The 20,853-nt window shown below is 39.8% G+C and overlaps 1 protein-coding gene across 10 annotated transcripts in view; it reads left to right on the top strand.

Moving 5' to 3' along the window:
* Positions 1-20,853, top strand: part of LOC102751017 (protein ILRUN) — a 92,397-nt gene that overhangs the window by 30,501 nt on the left and 41,043 nt on the right. For 8 of the 10 annotated variants that reach the window (XM_081828028.1, XM_081828033.1, XM_081828026.1 and 5 more), the window contains exons 2-3: positions 4,126-4,280; positions 10,227-10,424. In XM_081828028.1, coding sequence (XP_081684154.1) covers positions 4,126-4,280; positions 10,227-10,424 — 353 coding nt within the window. Of the gene's footprint in view, positions 1-2,932; positions 3,016-4,125; positions 4,281-10,226; positions 10,425-20,853 lie in introns of all 10 variants that reach the window. The other 2 variants (XM_081828030.1, XM_081828029.1) reach the window with 2 other exon arrangements.

Genomic DNA, 20,853 nt, shown 5'->3' with positions numbered 1-20,853 from the left:
AAAGATTTTATTTATTTTTTTGACAGAGAGAGACATAGCAAGAGCAGGAACACAAGCAGGGGGAGTGGGAGAGGGAGAAGCAGGCTTCCCGCAGAGCAGGGAGCCCGATGTGGGACTCGATCCCAGGACCCTGGGATCATGACCTGAGCTGAAGGCAGACGCTTAACGACTGAGCCACCCAGGCGCCCTCAAATAAAATCTTAAAAAAAGAATTCATGCTGGTAATTACTATGTTCTTAAGAAAATCAGGTGTTCAGAATGTTATTAGATAATTGGAAAGTTCTGGGTAAGCTGAAAGTTTTATGCCTTTGAATAAATCCTCCTAATTGATGGTCTAGCATGTGGCAAGTTATTTACCTGTCAGTGCATTTGTGGCCTCCTCTATAAAATTAATGTTCGACAGTATTGCTTCTGAGTTACAAAACTGCATTTCATTAGGGAACACATATCAACATCACCAAATTCTTCTACTCTCAATCAGGTTCACCTGATTATCAGTGCATTTGAAACTGTTGTGCACCAAGCCCATTTTTTTCACTCAAGTAGGAAAAGCTGCCTTGGACTGATAACCTCAGTGTGAGAGACAGTTGGAGTTACCCTTTTTGAATGTCCCTAGCTTGCTGAAGTCTGCTGGACTATAAGCTGTGTAAAGGTAGGGGCCTTGCCCATCTTGCCATCTGTTCTATCCCTAGTCTCAGGCTGAGTGCCTAGCACATGGATAAGTGCTCATTATTAGTTAAATATTGGTTGAATGCCAACCCTAAGGCATTCACACACATTGTCTGATAGTCTTCACAGCCAACCTTATCATTGCCAACTTTGTAATATAAAATATAAGCCAGCCTTTTGATACAAAAAACTCAGTTTTGTAGATGAGTAAGCTGACGTAGATGCATAGCCACTTGTTCAAAGCCCCTCAGCCAGGCGTAGGCGCTGCCTCCAAACAAAGCCATTCTAAATTTTACCATTTTAACCACTTTGCAGTGTACAGTTCTGTGGCTTTAAGCATATTCATAGCCATCACCATCGTCTTGGCCCCTGCTTTTTTCCTCAGTTACACTGCCTGCCTTTGTTCTTCAGGGTGCTTTTGGTTTAATCTGAAATCAGATTAAAAACTTTTTTTGAGCAAAAACATTGGAGGAACCTGGAAGTTTAAACTTTCAGACTGGGCTGAATACAGAGTCCATGTTCTTCCTTTTCCCATTTCCTCAGCCAGTTCCTTGTCATGTAGAATTTCTTGTTGGCTAATAATAGCTGAGTATGTTGATTTGAACGGGAATACGTGCTCTCATATCTCCTTGTTCTCACACTGAATTGGAGCTGTTTGGTCTATTTCTGCCGTTGCTTGGCCCAGTAAGGCAGTGATCTAAGTGGTCCAAGCGCCAAGAAGCTGTGTACCCACATTTTAAGCTGTGTACCTCCCGAATGGGTTAGAGCACCACTGGGCTAAGTCCACTCTTGGCCTTGTACTTGGGAAATTAATTTGCTTTGTCATCCTCCACTCCTGCTTCCTGCCAGGAGTCCAGTTCACTACTTTCGGTTTCACTTTGGGCTTTAAAAGAGTTTCTTAATCTTTCTGTGGCTGGATTACCTATATAATACAGGTACAAATAAATAGTTTTGTTGGCTTGGCTTTGGGATGAGTTGGACTGTGTGAAACAAGATTGAGGCGGCCAGATCTGTCTAAGTAGGATAGCTGAACGTGTTCATGTTTCTACTGCAGTGGTCTTGAGTCCTTTCTGATATCAGGCAGAGCCAAGTGGTGAAATATGACACATGCTGGGGATGAGAATTGGCAATTGTCCTGAGTGCACAAATAGTTTCTTCCCTCCCAAGCATATTTTACAGCCAAGTGAACAGAAAACAGTTTAGCAGGCTACTTGCTGGAGTTCCTGCAGCAGAAAAATTATCTTTATAAAAGGGTGGACACATAGCTTTTACAAAAAGTTTTCAGAAGAACAAAATACAAACTAGCCTTACTTTTCTTTTCCTCATTTTGTCCCTAATTCCTAAGTGTAAGGCTGATTCCGGATACACTCCTAGGGCCTGTTTGTGGGTGGTTAGAGGCTGGGCGTCTCCAAGTTTGACCAGCCACATATTATTCATTTTGGATCACAGTCAGCTAGAGAAGGAAGTTGCTGGGAAGACTGAAGTCCAAGCCTTCCTATTGAATGGTCAAGCAAATAGGCAGTTTGGCCCCTGGCCCAGCTCTGCTCCATGTCAGTTTTATCCAGCACACATACACCAGGCAGGCAGTTGGTGGTGGTGTAATTCCAGCCACTACTGACTAATAGGACAGGCCACCGTTGCGTGAGGCTTGACCTGAGGCAGCTGCTTGAATATAGCCCTCCTTTGTGGCAGCTGCAACACCTGGGCTGCAGGCAGGCCCCCGGCAGGAAAGTATTTGCTGTTAATAGTATGTCTGTGGCACAGTTATATACCGTCACAGCTTGTTTCCTGCTATGTTTATGCACAATTAAAAACAACCCACTGGATCCATTGGCTTATGGTTGGGTTATGTTTAGAAAAATGCAGCTTGTGTTGTTGTCCACTGTGGGGACTAGAGCTGATGTCACTAGTTTAAGTAAGACCTTAAGAGGAGCAGTTACTGTAATTCCTAGCAATTTCTTTGATCTCTCTAATGAACACAGCTTGCTTAAACCCCTTAGTGGCCTTTGGTTTCTGGCATGGCTGAATGCGCTGTCAATCATGTGTTTCAGTTCAATTAGGGACTCTTGTTTGTGTGCTTGGTAGTTCCTTCTGACATAAGGGGGTTTATGAGTAATTAAAAAGAACACCATCATTTACAAAATGGTGCTTCGAAAACAGAAACTACAAATGGCTCCTAAACATGTAAAAGATACTTAACCTTTTGTGTAACAAGAGAAAACCATTTTAAGGCCTCACTGAGATCTTATTTTTAACCTATCAGATTGACACAAATCCAAAACTGGAGGAACATTGTTGATGAGCAAATGGGGAAATAGACACTCTCATACATTCTTGGTGGGAGCAGTAAGTGTACAACTTTATTTTTACTTTTTTTTTTAAAGATTTTATTTATTTGACAGAGAGAGAAATAGCAAGAGCAGGAGCACAAGCAGGGGGAGTGGGAGAGGGAGAAGCAGGCTTGCCAAGCAGGGAGCCCAATGCGGGGCTCGATCCCAGGACCCTGGGATCATGACCTGAGCCGAAGATAGACGCTCAACGACTGAGCCACCCAGTGTACAACTTTATTGAGGGAAGTTTAGAATATATCTGTTGAAACCACAAATCTATACCCTTTGGCCCAGCAGTAGTATCACTTAAAGGAATTTATCCTACAGATAGACTTGCATGTATATAAAAACAATGTTTGCTTAAGCTTATTTATGGAAGAATTAAAGGTTGGAAACAAGCTCAGAAGTGGACTGGTTACATAAATAATGATATATCTGTACAATGGATACAGCTATAAAAAACAAGATATTCATTATGTATTGACATAGGAATGTCTTCATGGGAATAAAGCAAAGGGCAGTGTATAATATGCCAATAATTGTGTAAAAGGGGGAGAAATAAGAGTATATATTATTTGCTTGTATGTGCATAAGGAAGTTCTGGAAAGATATTGAAGAAAGTAGTATGAGCAGTTACGTGTGTGTGTATGTGTGTGTATAGGAAAGAAGAGATAAGATCGCTATTTTTCACTGTACAAAACTTTTGAACCATCTGCATGTGTTGCCTTTTCAAAAAATTAAATAATTAGAATGTCTTTTAAACTAGAGTTTTTTTGAATTCCAATCATGGTTGTAGAAGAGCACTCTTTTAATTGACTTCCTTACCCAAACTTGCTATCCCTGTGGGTAAGATAGAGATTACCTCATCTTGTTGCTGATGGTGCTCATGTTTCTTACTTTTTATGTGGGCACTTGGGAGGAAAGTGATGCACAAGTTTGTTGGTCTCGGTGTTTTTCTTATTGTTCCTCAGGCAGAACCAGTGGCTCTAAAAATTTATATATCACGAGCCTAAGGTTCTATACCAAACCCTAAGAAACAGGCTTTTTCCATTTGTTTTGAGAATCAAGATAATAGACTCTGGACAGGACTAAAGTAAAATCTTTTGCCTTTTCTTTTTGTTTGTAGGAACCTACAAGCAGCAATTGGCGCCTATTACGACTTTGAGAGCCCAAACATCAGTGTACCCTCTATGTCGTTTGTTGAAGATGTCACCATAGGAGAAGGGGAGTCGATACCTCCTGATACTCAGTTTATAAAGACATGGCGGATCCAGAATTCTGGTAAATGATAATGGGCAGTTCTTCATTGCCCAGTTTTCTTTGTTTAGTAGTTAAAAGAAACAAGGAAATGTTTTAGCTTAAGTTATATGCTTTTGTAACTCTGAGCTTTTTCTTATACATGATGTAGTACTATTTTTTTTTTTTTAAGATTTATTTGAGAGAGAGAAAGCATGAGGTGGGGGTGAGGGGCAGAGGGAGAAGCAGTCTCCCCACTGAGCAAGGAGCCCCAAACGGGGCTTGATCCCAGGACCCTGGGATCATGACCTGAGCCGAAGGCAGATGCTTAACTGACTGAGCCACCCAGGCTCCCTGATGTAGTACTTTTTTGTACTGGTGTGATGAGCAAACATCAGTGAAATGTCCCCTGCCCTAGATCAGGAAAAATAATTTAGATTTTTTTTTTTTAATTTAGGTCTTGATGGCCTCTAAACAATTCAATATTCATTTGATACCAGGAACTAGGCCTGTGTGTGGTGGTGGTGGTATTATCCCCACCTGTACAGTTCTACTCCATCATTTTAATTCTGCTCTAATTAATCTTCCAGTTCTTTCCAGCAGGCTAGAGGAGGTACATCCTTGAATAGAACAAGGTTGTTAGAAAGAGCTGTGAGCATCTGCTCTTTTGAAAGCTCTTTTCTTTGTAGCTACAAGAATGATTCTTTATGAAATTTCATTGAGATATCTCTCTGAAATGTTAATACCACTTTGAAAAATAGGGTAAGAAATGCGGGGATTTGCTCAAAATGGGAAAGATGGAAAGATCGAGAAATTTTTTTGAGGCATTGTTGTAATGTACTGCTGACTTTAAGAAAAATTAAAAATAAGTTAGCGATAGTTCTTTGAAAAAAGGATCTGAATATGTGTCTTGTAACAGTTCATTATTACCTTTTGCTTGTTAAATTCTTTTCTAATGACTTTTTTAATTTGAGTGGGTTTAGAATTGCTTGTTTCATGCAGTAATTATTCATGCTTCTGACTAGATCAGGATGCTTTAACTTCCTTGTTACCGAGGACTTAACAGAGAAATTCTGAAGATGAGAAACTAGGCAGAAGGCGTATTTAGCTAAAAATCTGTGCGTGTGGGGGAACCCTGTCTAGCAGGGTGATCTGATGTGAGGTGATATAAAACTCTCAGGGCTCAAATAAACCTGTAAAAATGACCTTTTATTGACTATGTACTTTTCAATTCTTTGTACTTTAGTTTTTTTATGATGGGGAAAGACTGGCTAAGCTAGCTGTTTATATAGTAATGAATGTACCAAATTGTTATTCTTAGTTTTTCTGACTTATTTAAAAGTAACTCTCCCTTGGATGAAAGTTCAGTGTGTCACTGAGGAAATGCCTATAATCTGGATTGACCCATGGTAGTAGATGACTGGAGACATTCATGGCTTTATAAAATTTTCATTAGCTTCTTTTCCCTTTTGATTGTAACGGTGTGGGGCATTGTTAGTTTGAGAGACACTTGGTAATATGGGAAAATAGCCATGTTTTCTGTTTTTCTTGAAATTGTTTTTTTTTCAAAGCTTAATTATATTTCTTTCCTTTTTGGGGGGCCTGATTTCTTTCTCACTTTTCTTAATGTTGTGGGCTTTTAAAAATATTAAAACAATCTCTTTCTTTTTAAGATTTTAGAATTTATTTATTTGAGAGAGTGTGCAAGAGTGAGCGCACATGGGGAGGGACAGAGGGAGAGGGAGAGAATCCCAAGCAGACTCTGCACTCCGCAGAGCCCAGATGGATGTGGGACTCGATCCCATGATCCAAGATCATGACCTGAGTCGAAATCAAGAGTCAGATGCTTAACTGACTGAGCCACCCAGCTGCCCCTAAAACAGTCTCTTTAGTTCAGCTTCTGTTCATCATGTGTTTTCTCTCAATTACTAAAACCTGCTAAGTTGCTGATCAAAACTGCTTTTGAAACTTACACATGAATTCAATTTTATTTAGTTAAAAAAAATTAAGACCCTGTTTATTTATAGCGAAAACACTGAAAATGGTCTGGCTTTCTGTGAATTCTTTATATTTTAAATATTAAAAGTTCTTAGAGTACCGCTGAAATATTTGAGATAGCAGAAACCATTTTGTATGTCAGAAATCTTCTTGATACATCCGTTCACTCACCAGACAGTTCTTGAGTTAATGGAGGATTGCGAGGGATTGGTATAAAATGGCTAAATGTCAGATCAGAACCCCAAAGAGCCTACCTTTCTTTCACTTTGGAGAAAATCTGTATTGGTGGGGCTGGCTGCTTTTTCCACTTGCTTTTGCGTGGTAACTCCAGTTTAAGACAGCCTCTGGATCTGCAGTCTCTCTTCCTGTGAAAGGCCATTCTTGTGCCTGAACACTTCTTGAAAAGAGTTGGGCAGCAATTGGCTGGAGATTTTACCCTTCAGGTTACTTTGAACACATGGATTTTTTATCCTTTTGGAAATTGTTCATCCATTTTTAAATAGTTTTGTATCTGTAAGCTACATGCTCTCGATTTGATTAAGGAGAACCTGGCCTTCCATAACGAAGTAATAGTTATGTTATTAAAGAGAAAGAGGGAAAGCATGCATGTGTACTGGTTCTTTGGCATCATTCTAATCTGGCCTGAGTTCTTTCTGGAAATAGAGTAACACCGAAATATGGCAGGCCTTAGCTGTTTCTCCTCTGGCTCTTTTACTCTCATTCATAACCTTCTCTTAAGAGATGAGTGCTCACTGAAATAGTTTCATAAATAATTTTCATGGTATTTCTCTGCTGTCATGTTTTAGGCATGCCAGGCATTTGAATATACAACAGATGAGATTGGTAGGAACTGCATATAGCTGTCCCAGCAGTTTCCCCAAAGAAGATAAATGTGTTACACATTGTTTAAAATTCAGCTTTTAAGACCATGGTAAAACGGAAGTCAGACATTTAATGACATAGATGCGGAATCCCAGGATCCAAACTTTTGGCACTATATAAGTTTTAGAAGCTTGGGAAACTTGAACAGGAAACCTTACAATTAAAATTCCCTCAGCTTCTCAGTTGTTACAACCATGCTCTGTTGTCCAACCATAGTGAATGTAAAGCCGAGCAGGTTATGATAACGCTGGTATTTCTTGGACTTTGGTGAAGTAGTTGTGATTGTCATGTGAGAAAGTGGCTTCACAGTCAACTTTATTTTTTGTGAACATAAAGCAAGAGTTGAGAAAACTTGAAAAAGAACAACTGTTTCCTCCATTTTTCTTTTGGCTCCTTAAAATAGTTAATTTCTGCCTTTCTCTTCAGCACGACTATAGAGAAGGTAATTCTGCTTCATCCATTCAGCAAATTTTGTTATATTCCACTCACTTTACAGCAGGTACGGGAAGAAAATAGTGACAAGATCAATGAAGGTCCCTTTTTTTGTCTGCAGCTTAATTGAAATGCAGTCTCCAAACTTCTAGGGATTAAAAAGAACAGGGGATCTTCATCGAGGTTTGTCTTCTTCCTCATCAATCTTTGAATGTTCCTTACTATCTCCCAGCTATTTCTGTAATGACTTACACCTAGTAAGTCCAGGCTTTCTGGAACTGATGGACTTTTATTTCATTTTTGTCATGTTCTCTGTCATCTCAAAATTGCCATATGTCAGGGTTTTTTTGCTTTGTTCTGTTTTTACTTTTTTTTTTTTAATAAAATTATATTCCATGATAATTGGAGAATCACAGCCTTGATCATATGTGTGCTTGTGATACTTGGAAAGTCATAAAACACAGATTAGTCTTTCTTTTCTTCTAAATGTATCTGTCCCCCAGTAAGCCAGTTTGTAACTGAGACTTAATTTGAGGCCCTGTTGTACTAATACTTCTCAAATCCAGATTTTAGGTATGCTGGTGGTCCATACAGCTCAGCAGTATTTACCTTCCTTCTGTATTAAGAACTGGTATCTTGGACCTTCTTAGAGTTGCCGGACTTACTAGGTTGTAAGAACTAAATGTCGTAGTGAACTCTTGGTAACTCTCAGAAAGTGAATGATTGGTTCTTCACTTTATAGCAAATTAACACTTTAGAGTTGATGGTGGATAATTCATGCAATTTTTTCTCCAACAAGCTCCCCAGGCACCACATGAATAGAGTGTCTGTAGTAAAAAAGATCAGGACCTTAGCTGCCTAATTTTTAATCACTTAATGTTTACCAACTAACTCAGTGTCCCTGGAGCACAGCAGCACCCCTTCTTCTGCAGAGCGGGGAGCTCTGACCATCTCGGCTACTTGTGGTTGTGTGCTCGGGATAGCCAGCCACACATTTCTCACACCCAGGCAGTCTTCGTTTTCCTTAATTTCTTAGAAGTTCAAAAACAGACACCAACAGATGTTTCATACCAACAGATGTTGTCTTGTTACAGGTGTTGTGTGTATGTGTGTTTGAAAGAACAATTGTGAATTCAGCCCCAACACAGCAGTTGAATTTTCCTCTTGGATCTTGGTCTCTAAAGAGACTGACATTTTCCAAGGTGCTCCATGCCAGTTGCTGCTGTTCTTGACCTCAGACTGATAGACTTTTGCCAAGCCCGTGGGCCCCAGAAATGCCAGACAACATACAGGTATTGTCAGGGTATCCGCCACAAGCTTTCCACCTGCAGCAGTTGCCCTTTATGGTGTTAACTTAGGATGGCACTTTGCTGGCAGGTGTGTTTTTAAGAGGGTCCGACAAAACATTGTGCCCACTGCTTCATCTGCTACCCCTTAAATCCTAGGAGCCCCGGAGTGTGCTGTCCAGGATGGGGCTGCAGTCAGCAGTAGAGCTGTGGCTGCCTTTCTCTCTGGTTCCCTTGGCAATAGTACGTCCTCAGGTATATCAAAACCAGTCTGGCACTTCGAGAACAAGATACTAACGCGTCCTAGAGTACTCTCAGGAGATCAGTTTCAAGCGTGCTTTGTCCTGGGAGTCCTGCCATGTCCACCTTTTCACGGTGATTAATTTTTATAATGTATAATGTATATATCCCCCCAAAAGATACAGAGGTTTCTATCTACAGTAAAAAGGAGTATACTGGAGAGACTTCACTGGAAAGATGACCTAGAGGCCCTGAGTGGCCCTGTGACTTGTCAGAACGAGTCAATATATGGATTGCTCATTTTGAATTAGTTTACCTAAAAATAGGTACGCAGGAGGAGGTACCCAAATAAGATCTTTTTCACCTCCAAAGGAGGAAAGACATTCCTGCCAATGCCTTGTCCCTATATTGCCATTCCTATCCTTTATACACGTACCTCTGGCTGATGTTATCACCTCTGAGACCACAGTTCAGTGTGCTGTTAGCAGGGGAGTTCATGCCACTGTTCCTATTTTCCCCACTATTGTTTGAACCTGAAAATGAAACTTTCACTTGACTCCTCTGTCTCGTATTTGCAGGATCTCTTGCACTTTGGTCTTTTCATAGTTAAGGATTCCAGAAGGAAAAGTTGTGTATCAGGGAAAAAGTTTTAAAATGAAAGTAATATAGAAATTATTCCTCACGTGTTTCATCTGCTTGCCTTGATAGAAAAACCAGGGGCAATCGCATGTATTTTTACTTAGAATGTCAGCTTAAAAAGTTCCAGTGAAAATGGACATGTGTTACCTCTTAGTGAAGAAAGCAGCCCTCCAAAGATGTGGGTCTGTGCTTCATTTCCACGCCTCTTCGTGGACATCATTCTTAGATTCTACGGATTCAGTGTGATGTGTGGGGTCCCCTGAAACACATCTTCTTGCTTGCCTTGCTTTGGTCATATGTGCCTTATCTTAGGGATAGACAGTTGGTCAGAGGTTGTTAACTCTGATAATTCCTTCTGGTCAGTCTTGTGACATTATATAGCTCAAGGATATGTGGCTAGGTTCACGTATGTGCCAAAGACAGAGAAAGCGGCCTCTTCTACAGTTTTGTAATGAACTGCACCCAGCCTAGGACCACTAATTGCCTAACATTTTTTTCTTTTGCTTGAACTCAGGGGCAGAGGCCTGGCCTCCAGGGGTTTGTCTTAAATATGTCGGGGGAGACCAGTTTGGACATGTGAACATGGTGATGGTGAGATCGCTAGAGCCCCAAGAGATTGCAGATGTCAGCGTCCAGATGTGCAGCCCCAGCAGAGCAGGAATGTATCAGGGACAGTGGCGGATGTGCACTGCTACAGGACTCTACTATGGAGGTGAGTATGTCCTTGTGCAGCCCAGGGTGAAGGAATTAAGGTAACATCTTACAGCATTCCCGGTGTTGCTCACAGAGCCTGTCAAATTACATAACAAGGCGTGGCCTCTTTTAAACAGTCACCCCGAGCAGGTAAATGACTCGAATTTAATGACCATCTAATTGGTTCAGTCTAGTTCTCTCCCTTTTCCACTGGCAGTTTAGTTAAAGTTTAGTGAAGTGTGTGAGAGATCTGTATCTTGCATTCTAAACAGTGACTTGGTAGTGCTGCTCTTTTTATTATATAATCTAGTAGGTGCTGTAAGAATACTGAAGGCAGTCCTTGTTCTCAGAGTCTCTAGATGTAAGTCCTATAAAAAAAGAAAACGCACAAAATGTGCGTACTTCTCCCAGCCGGACAACCCGTCAACACCTCTTTCTCCTCTTTGTTGCCATACTTTTTGAGCAGAGTGAGCTACACTGCCTCTTCTTCCCTTTTTTCATTTGTTCTTCAACCCAGTTTATTCTTTACCCACTCCAGAGAAATGAAAATCAGAGACTACCCAGTTTCCAAATCCAGCAGCCACTTAGTCTTCGTACTAACTGACCCTCTGTCATTGGGCACCATACTCCAAATGTGTTCTGAACTGTGTACCTTCCTAGACTCACATGATAGCTGTCTTGTTTCTCCTCCTCTGAGTGATCTTTCTCTGTCTCTGTCTAGTCTCCTCTTTGCCCCGGGATTGCTAGATTCTGAGCTGGGTCCTGTCCATGCTCCGTGACCTCACCCATCCACATAGGTTCGGCTGTCACCAGTACAGTGCGTGGTAATGTTCAAATTCCTATCTGTGGCTACAGACTCTCTTTGGACCTCCAAACCTGTGTTTTAACTGCTTATGGACAGAACACTTGGACATCCTGTAGATGTCTGAATCTTAATGTCTCTCAGGCAAAACTTAACATTCTTCTCATTAGCACCCCACTGAGGTGATCAGGCAGGAGCCTTGGAGTCATATTTTGTTCAGTCTTAAAACTGTTCTTCATCACAAACCAGTTCTTGTTGGTTCCACTATATCCCGTGTCCTGGTAATCCAAAGAAAAGTAAATAGTAAATAGTTCCAGCCTTGTGGGAACCCTTAACTGGACTCAAGGCCAGTGGGGCCTTTGGAGTGATTTCAAGGGGTCCTGGAATTAATGTTCTTCTATATGTTTTTGCAGCCAATGGAAACTTTGCGTATTTTTATAGCCTTGAAAAATTTTAATGTTAGAAAGGGTGTCTCATAGTGCTTATATGACATCATTCTTTGCCTAAAACCTTCATGCCTACTGTACTGAAGCCCAATTCCTTGGCATGGGGCTTAAAGCTCCTCACGATCTGGCCTCATTTTCACTTTTATCATCAGTCTCCTCTTTACTCCCCCACAGCCGGTCCCCAAAGACACCACATGCTTTCACTTCACCATGCCTTTGCTTGTGTTGTTCCTATTGCCAGAAATATCTTTTCTTTCCAGTAAACTCCTGCTCATCTTCAGGGCCATGATGAAGTCACCATTCCTCCTTCCCCTCCTTGTTTACTCTCCTCACGACCCCATGGAAATTTATCCCTCCTTTTTTCATTAATATTATGCACGGGCATACGTATTATACTTCACACATTGTATTTTAGGTGTTTGTTTACTTACCCTTCTCTCCTGCTAGACTGTGAACTATTTGTTGAATGACAAACGAATGTGCAGTCATGTATCAGAATGCAGAAATGATTTGTCCCTTCCCTTCTGGACTCTCCTTTTCAGGCCACTTTTTTTTTTTTTTTTTTAATTAACATATAATGTATTATTTGTTTCAGGAGCATAGGTCTGATTCATCAGTCTTATATAATACCCAGTGCTCATTATAGCACATACCCTCCCCAGTGTCCATCACCCAGTTACCCTATCCCCCCATGCCTCTCCCCTCCAGCAACCCTCAGTTTGTTTCCTGAGATTGAGTCTCTTATTGTTTGTCTCCCTCTCTGATTTTGTCTTGTTTCATTTTTTTTCTCTTTCCCTATGATCCTCTCCCTTGTTTCTTAAATTCCACATATTAGTGAGATCATACGATAATTGTCTTTCTCTTGATTGACTTATTTCACTTAGCATAATACCCTCTAGTTCCATCCACAGTTTCATTGCAAAGGGCAAGATTTCATCCTTTCTGATGGCTGAGGAATAGTCCATTGTCTACATATACCACATCTTCTTTATCCATTCATCTGTCGATGGACATCTGGGCTCTTTCCATAGTTTGGCTATTGTGGACATTGCTGCTATAAACATTGGGGTGCAGAAACCCTTCGGATCACTGCATTTGTATCTTTGGTGTATATACCCAGTAGTGCAATTGCTGGGTCGCGTAGGGTAGCTCTATTTTCAACTTTTTGAGGAACCCGCATACTGTTTTCCAGAACAGGCCACTCCTTCTAATAACTTTTGTATCTGCACAGTTGGAAGTACAGTTGACCCTTGAACAACATGGGGGGTTAGGGGTGCTGCACAGTTGAAAATCCATGTATAACTTTTGACTCCCCAAAAACTTTACTAATAGCCTTGTTGACCAGAAACCTTACCAATAACATTAACAGTTAATTAACGCATATTTTGTAGTTATATATATTATATACTGTGTTCTTTTTTTTTTTTTTTTAAAGATTTTATTTATTTATTTGAGACAGAAAGAGAGAGAGAGCACATGAGAGGGGGGAGGGTCAGAGGGAGAAGCAGACTCTCTGCCGAGCAGGGAGCCCGATGCGGGACTCAATCCAGGGACTCCAGGATCATGACCTGAGCCGAAGGCAGTCACTTAACCAACTGAGCCACCCAGGCGCCCCTATATATACTGTGTTCTTACAGTAAAGTAAGCTAGAGAAAAAATGTTATTCAGAAAATTGAGAGAGAAAATACATTTACAGTACTGTCTTGTATTTATTTAAAAAAAAAAAATCCACATATAAGTGGACCTGTGAAGTTCAAACCCACGTTGTTCAAAGGTCAACTAGTTACTTCCACTGCTGAGCTCCCATTGCATTTTCTTCTTTTTCTTTCCCCCATTGCATTTTCTCTGCACCTCTCACTCCCTTGCCTCTCTTTGGCACCTTACCTCTTTCTACCCAGTTATTTGACGAATGTCTGATACACCTTTAAAACTTAAGGTGATACATGTCTTGTTTATCTTTGTAACTTCAAAAAGCTGAGCCCAGTGCAAAGTGGAGATTTTTTTAAATGAATGTCAGTGTTTTTAAGGGAGGGGCATGACCACATACGTGACTTAAAAAAAAAAAAATCCCTTTGATGCAAAAATATTGCTTCTTACTGTTTTCTAGAGTTTGAGAGCTCTGGTCATGTGCGCGCACACGTGTGTGTGTGTGTTTCAGTGTTAAGATCAATATAATTATCACTATATGGGCCATTAAAATTTATACTTGTAACATCCCCCTCCAAGTCTAGAAGTACGTAGAGTATAAAATATACTAGCTTTGGAGGCAATAAAGAATTTAAAGCCTTGGTTATATAATCTGTGAGTCGTTTCTCAGGATTTTGTGAAATCTAACACCTTCAAGAGATCTTAATAATTGATCTGGTTCCATGATTTTCAAAGCATTTTTTTTTAAATCAGTAGAAACCTTTCCTTTATAAGAGCATATATGAATGCCCCCTCAAAAAAAGGGAAAACCTAAAAATGAAACTGGTTTTGTTGAATTGGGAGCCTCCTTAACCTGTGTTGCCTGCTCTGATGACCTGTAGTGCTGGGTGGTGCAGTTTGCAAACAGTTCATCTTCTCTAGTAAAGAATTTAATTCCATTGTACAAACTACTAATTTCATTGAATCCAGATTACTCTTGATTATAACACATCCTGATAGCAGAGATGGTAAATTGCTGGCAGAATCCGAATATAGTATACATAAAACCACAACTATGAACATGTAAAAGAAAATAAGCTGCCTTGTTAACTGTGATTGGCTTTTCTCAGTTTTTCTATGAAGTCTCACCTTGCAAGCTCATAAAGTGTGGTGTAGTGGGAAGAGTTTGGAAAGTAGGCTTAGGTTGCCTGTGCACAAATTTGGACAAGTTAGGTAACTACTCTGTGTCTCACCTTTCTGTCTTAACAACAAAGCTTGTTTCTTTTGTTTTTGGTGGGTGGTCTCCTCTACAGTCTTTAGATGGTCTTCTGTAGAAAGAATCATTTTCTTTATTTTTACACTTATGTTTCAGTTCATTTCTGTTCCTCAAAAGGAATTTTTGCTGTATTTAATAATTTATAAAGTGGGTCCCCTTCCCCCATTTTAAATTGGTGTGCCCTCTCAGAGTATCTCAGGAGAAGTGCTCTTGGCATCTTGTGTGGACAGTTCTCCATTATGTGGGACATGTGTATATGACCCTTGGCCCTCTCTCACTAAATACTTTAGCTTCTATATTCATCTTTACTGGCAACTCTCTTCTTCCACCACACGTTTCTAACCACCTTGGTTAAATACCACTAAGTATCTGATTCCTGGCAGATTTATTTTCAAGCCCAAACATTTTCTTTTATCTTCTTTTTATAGACTTTTGCTTCTTAGGTAAAAGCTACCTGTTATCTGATATCTGCTGTATGTCAGGCACTGTATTGGTCTTTGTACATATAAATTACCTTTTATAAAGGAAGTATTGGCTATATTTTATGGATGAGGAAACTGAAGACCAGAGATAATTAATAATTTGTCTAGGGTTCAGTAAAAGTTAAAAATTCATTATAAATTATTATAAATTAAGAAAAGTAGTTTTATGACCTTTGTGATTAATTTGGCCCTCACTACTACATGGGGCTTACAAGGAAACTTTGGCTTCAGGGTATGGATACTTGTCAGGGCTTAGGGAGGGTAGGGTATATAGTCCCCAGGTCTTCTCTACATTTCCATAGTAAGTTAGGAATGAAGTGGGGTTAATATTGGTGAGGCGACTCTTAGGTAGTTGGGTAAATATCAGTGTTCCACAAGGAGTTCCTGCCTGCTTGGAGATGCACACTTCGTAAGAACACTTAGGACCCTTGACTCTTGGGAAGCAGTAAGCAGCATGCGTATCACCATTTTAGTCTTGATACCAACAGTAACATGCCTCCTCTCTTCCTATAATAGAGTACACCCTTCCAGAATTCCATAGGAAAGATTTACCCCTGTACTGTGATAGTTCCTTCTAAGTCAGAGGCATTCTGGTTGTGAAGTAAGCTAAGATGAAATGATAGTGTGGTCATCACGTGCTGATGAAGGTCTCTCCCACTTGAAGTAGCTCTTCTTGTTAATAGTTCACATGGGTCCCTAGGAACATTGCATATGTACATTAAATACACATGGTTCGTTTAGTTTCTCAGAGGTTAGAAATGGAACTTTCCTTATATATATATATTTTAAAGATTTTATTTATTTGACAGAGAGAGACATAGTGAGAGAGGGAACACAAGCAGGGGGGTGGGAGAGGGAGAAGCAGGCTTCCCGTGGAGCAGGGACCCCGATGTGGGGCTCAATCCCAGGACCCTGGGGATCATGACGTGAGCTGAAGGCAGACGCTTAACGACTGAGCCACCCAGGCGCCCTCCTTATATATTTAAGATTTATTTATTTTAGAGAGAGAGGACGGGTGCGTGGGGGGCGGTGGCTGGCAGGGGAAGAGGAAGAGAGAGAATCTCAAGCAGACTCCCTGTCAAGCAGGGAGCCCGATGCGGGGGCTCGATCTCACAACCCTAGGATTACAACCTGAGCCGAAACCAAGAGTCTGACACTTAACCGACTGTGCCACCCAGGCATCCCTGGAACTTTCCTTATTAAGCTCCTAAACCATAATATGTCCCACATGTTAGAAAACGTATTGGGTGCTCTGTATAAACCACACTATTTCCTAAAACTTTTTTTAAGTTCTTCTACCTCCTCCAATTATGGAGTGTCCTTCCTAGCCAGGTGATGCAGAACTGTCCCTCCTCATTCTTCTCCTGTATTTTTACTGATCGGTGTTGTAAAAGAAGCCCTGGTTTCATATAGACTTCCTCTAGATTCCATACTTGTGTCTTCCATTTAAACACTGTTTTACTTGGCACTTCTGCCACTTCTCTTTCCCTCTTGCCTTTTGAACCCACCTTTCCTTTCTTTTTCTTTTTTTAACTGAAGAATAGTTAACATACTGTTGTTTTAGTTTCAGGTGTACAACATAGTGATTTGATATTTATATATAGTATGAAGTGGTTACCACAGTAAGTCTGGTTACCGTCTGTCACCATGCAAAGTTGCTACAGCATTATCGATTATATTCCCTATGTTGTACATTATATCCCTGTGTGTTATTTATTTTATTACTGGAAGATTCTGCCTCTTAATCCCCTTTGCCTGTCTTATCCATCTTGTTAAAAAGAAACCCTCCCCTTTGGCACCCATGAGTTCTTTGTATCTGTGAGTCTGTCTGTTTTGTTTTATTAATGTAATTCCACATATAAATGAGATCATATGGTGCTTGTCTTTTTCTGACTTATTTCACTTAGCATAGTACCCTGTAGGTCCATCCATGTTGTTGCAGATAGCAAGATTTCATTTTTTTTTTTTAATGGCTGGGTAATAGTGTGTATATGTGTGTGTGTGTATATACATATATATGTGTGTGTGTGTGTATATATGTGTGTATATATATATATACACACACACACATGCCATATCTTCTTTACCCATTCATCTTTTGATCAACTTGGCTATTACAAATAATGCTGCAATGAACATAGGAGTGTGTATGTCTTTTCAAGTTAGTTTTGTTGTTGTTGTTGTTGAATACCTGCTGGATAGTATGGTAGTTCTATTTTTAATTTTGTGAAGCACCTCCATACTCTTTTCCTTAGTGGCTGCACCAGTTTACATTCCCAGCAGTGTATAAGGGTTTCCTTTTCTCCACATCCTCATCAAAACTTGATATTTCTTGGGGTACCTGGTTGGCTCAGTCGGTAGAGCATGTGACCCTTCATCTTGGGGTCATGAGTTTGAGCCCCATATTGGGCATGGAGCCTACTTTAAAAAAAAAAAACAAACTTGATATTTCTTGTCTTTTTGACAATAGCCATTCTGACAGGTGTGTGATGGTATTACATTGTGGTTTTGATTTGCATTTTCCTGATGATTGGTGATACTGCGCATCTTTTCATGTGCCTGGATGTCTTCTTTGGAAAAATGTCTATTTAGTTGACCTTACATTAGAACTTCTCTCTTTTATATGTTGGACTCAAAAGGTTGCCTCATTTCCTTCTGGAAGATCCTCAGTAAGGCACTCTGTGTTTCAATTCTGGTCTCTAGAATTCTGTAATATCAGAAATATGAGTAGCCCTTGAGAACAACAGATTTCTTTTTTGATGAAGAAATGCTAGCCTAAGCTGCTTGTGACTTGTGTGGAAAATGTTTTTATATTTAGAAGGGATATTTCAAATGTAAATGAATCTGAAATCCTTAAGTGTCTTTATGTTGTAAGGTTTATATTAAGTGTATAAGGTGATGTGCTATTTCAGCTTCAGAGAAGGAAACCTGCTGTTGGTAGTAGTGCCACCAGATGGTGGTAATTATTTGGTGGTTGTGTCTAGGTAGTTCCACATGAGTCAAAGGCAATGTGAAATGGCTGTACTGTTCAGATTAACCTCTAAAATGCACATATGTGTGTCATGAACCTGTTTGGAGCATAGAAAATCAAGAAATCAGACAAAACAGGGATCAGTCTATAAAGGGTAGTAAATAAAATATTTGCATGTCCGAGTATGAAGCATCAAATGTTGTAATTTCTTTGAAATTCAACTGTGAGTAGTTCTAAGGTGTGGTGTTAGTGCTAGTAGTTTGCTTCATAATTAGTTTTATTATTTGACAGAAGGGAAAATTTAATTTGAAAGCAGCATCTTTTTTTCTTATGGTAGCTAAAGCCCTTTTGTTAATAAACTTCTCTGATCTGGAATGTTAGGATTCAAGGATTCAAAATTTGGAGATTGACAGTTCCTTAAAAATGTTTTTAACCAAATATAATTCTTTCTTAAAATATGAATATACTTCTTGTTAAAAAGAAAAAAAATAGTTCTAAAATCCCTGACAATTTTAAAGGTTAAATACTCAAGCATAATTTGCTTTTAAAAAATAAGTATATAGAATCCTTAACTTTTTGTGCGTATGCATTGGTAGGGGCTATAGCTGGGGCTGGATCTAGTTAAAAAGTGTTTTGTTTTGTTTTTAAGATTTTATTTATTTGACAGAGACATAGCGAGAGAGGGAACACAAGCAGGGGGAGTGGGAGAGCAGGCTTCCTGCAGAGCAGGGAGCCCGATGCCGGGCTCGATCCTAGGACCCTGGGATCATGACCTGAGCCAAAGGCAGATGCTTAACAACTGAGCCACCCAGGCACCCCTAAAGAGTGTTTAGTAACTTAGTATAACCCTATCATAGTAAAACACATAAAAACTGCATTTCTTTGAGTCTTAGGTGATAGTAATTTTAATATGCATCATTGGTTTAATGATTACCTTTCTTGCAGAGAGAGAGGTAGAGCCATTATATCAAATGAACACATTTGGTTATATGTTTCTTTTAATTTCAGAAATAATAAAAATGAGGGAAAAAGAGCAATGGAGGGATATGTACATTTCCCCTTTGCAAAAAAAAAAAAAAAAAAGGGCGCCTGGGTGGCTCAGATGGTTAAGCATCTGCCTTCGGCTCAGGTCATGATCTCAGGGTCCTGGGATCGAGTCCTGCATCGGGTTCCCTGCTCAGTGCAGAGCCTGCTTCTCCCTCTCCCTCTGCCATTCCCTCTGCTTGTGCTCTTCTGTCTCTCTCTCTGTCAAATAAATAAATAAATAAATCTTTTTAAAAAAAATGTGTACATATATGCTGAAATTGCTTTACCTGAGACATTCTTAAGGTTTTACTGAATTATTGTGTAACAGGAAGTTTTAGTAAGTGCAGTATGGTGTACAGTTTCTACTGAATCAGGCCAGATCATATCTCTTAGAAAAGTAAGGAAGCAAGCATAATTGCTTTCCATTCAAATCATGGTGAATACCTAATTTATCAGTATGTGCTATAAACCTGAAAATTGTGTGGTTATTTTGTAACAGACTGATGATTACTGTCTAAAATGATCGATGTATTTGGTCTCTTAAGCTTTGTCTGATAATTCCTTAATTACTGCTCAGAATGTAGCCATTACTTTATTTTTAGAAACCTCCCATTAGTCTTGTAGTTAAGGTGGAAATCTTTGAAGAGGATGTCTCCTTACTGAAAAGCAAATGCATTCCGTTCCTGTAATGATGCTTTGACACTAGCCCCATAATAACTCTAAGGGGTTTTTCCTTGAAATGGTAGAGATATTTATCACTTAGAAATTGGTTCATTCTATAATCTTTATCTTGAAAAAAATACTTTTTTTTAAAGCCCTCTTTATTTTTCTCCTTTTATCTTTAAAGAGCTTATGCTTCCCTTTCTCTACAAAGAGGATGTCCATATTGGACATTTGGGCTCTAGAAAGGAATGCTGTGTGCACCTGTTAACCTCTGGATTTTCCTTTGTAGTGATCAGTGTCCTTCCAGTTACCTCTTGATTACCTTTTTTTTTTTTTAAGATTTATTTATTTGTGAGAGAAAGAGAACACAAGCGGGAGGGGCAGAAGGAGAGGGAGAGAGAATCCCAAGCCAACTCTGCATTGAGCACGGAACCCAACACAGGACTCAATCCCACAACCCCGAGATCAGGACCTGAGCTGAAACCAAGAGTTGACACTCAACCGCCTGTGCCACCCAGGCGCCCCTCTTCTTGATTTCTAAGAGTTTTGCTTGTATTTTGTTTTGAGATGGTTTTGAGAGCAATTGAATTCTAAAGTGAGTTAGGCTGTGGCTTAGTAGCCACTTCAAAGTCATTTTTCCTTTTTAGTTTTAGTTTCTCTTTTATGTTTAGAAATCAGAAGTGATTAAGAAAGCAGATCCTATTTCTGACCTAAGTCTTATATGAGGACTTTTAAAAATGTTTAATAATAGGGGCATCTGAGTGGCTCAGTCAATTGAGCGTCTGCCTTCAGCTTGGGTCATGATCCCAGCGTCCTGGGATCAAGTCCTGTGTTGGGCTCCCTGCTCAGCGGGGAGTCTGCTTCTCCCTCCCCCTGCTCTTGTGCTCTTGCTCTACCTCTCTCTCTCTCTCTCTCCCCCACTCAAATAAATAAATAAAATCTTTTTTAAAAAATGTTTAATAATACATTTTATGTTAGTCAGTATAGCCAAAATAGGATCATTTCAACATGATTGGGTAATATTTGGGTAATCAGTAGCTACATGTGGCCAGTAGCCTACCTCATTGGACAGGGTAGCTCTGTAAACACTAATATGTTGTACTTTTTTTTTTTCCTTTAAGTAATTGTATAGAATTGGTGGTATTCTTTTAAGGAA

The sequence above is a fragment of the Leptonychotes weddellii genome, chromosome 8 (assembly GCF_054177405.1).
Source record: "Leptonychotes weddellii isolate Sample4059 chromosome 8, ASM5417740v2, whole genome shotgun sequence".
Classification (NCBI taxonomy): Eukaryota; Metazoa; Chordata; class Mammalia; order Carnivora; family Phocidae; genus Leptonychotes; species Leptonychotes weddellii.
Note: the sequence above shows the minus strand (reverse complement) of the source record. Positions and strands in the feature narration are given on the sequence as shown.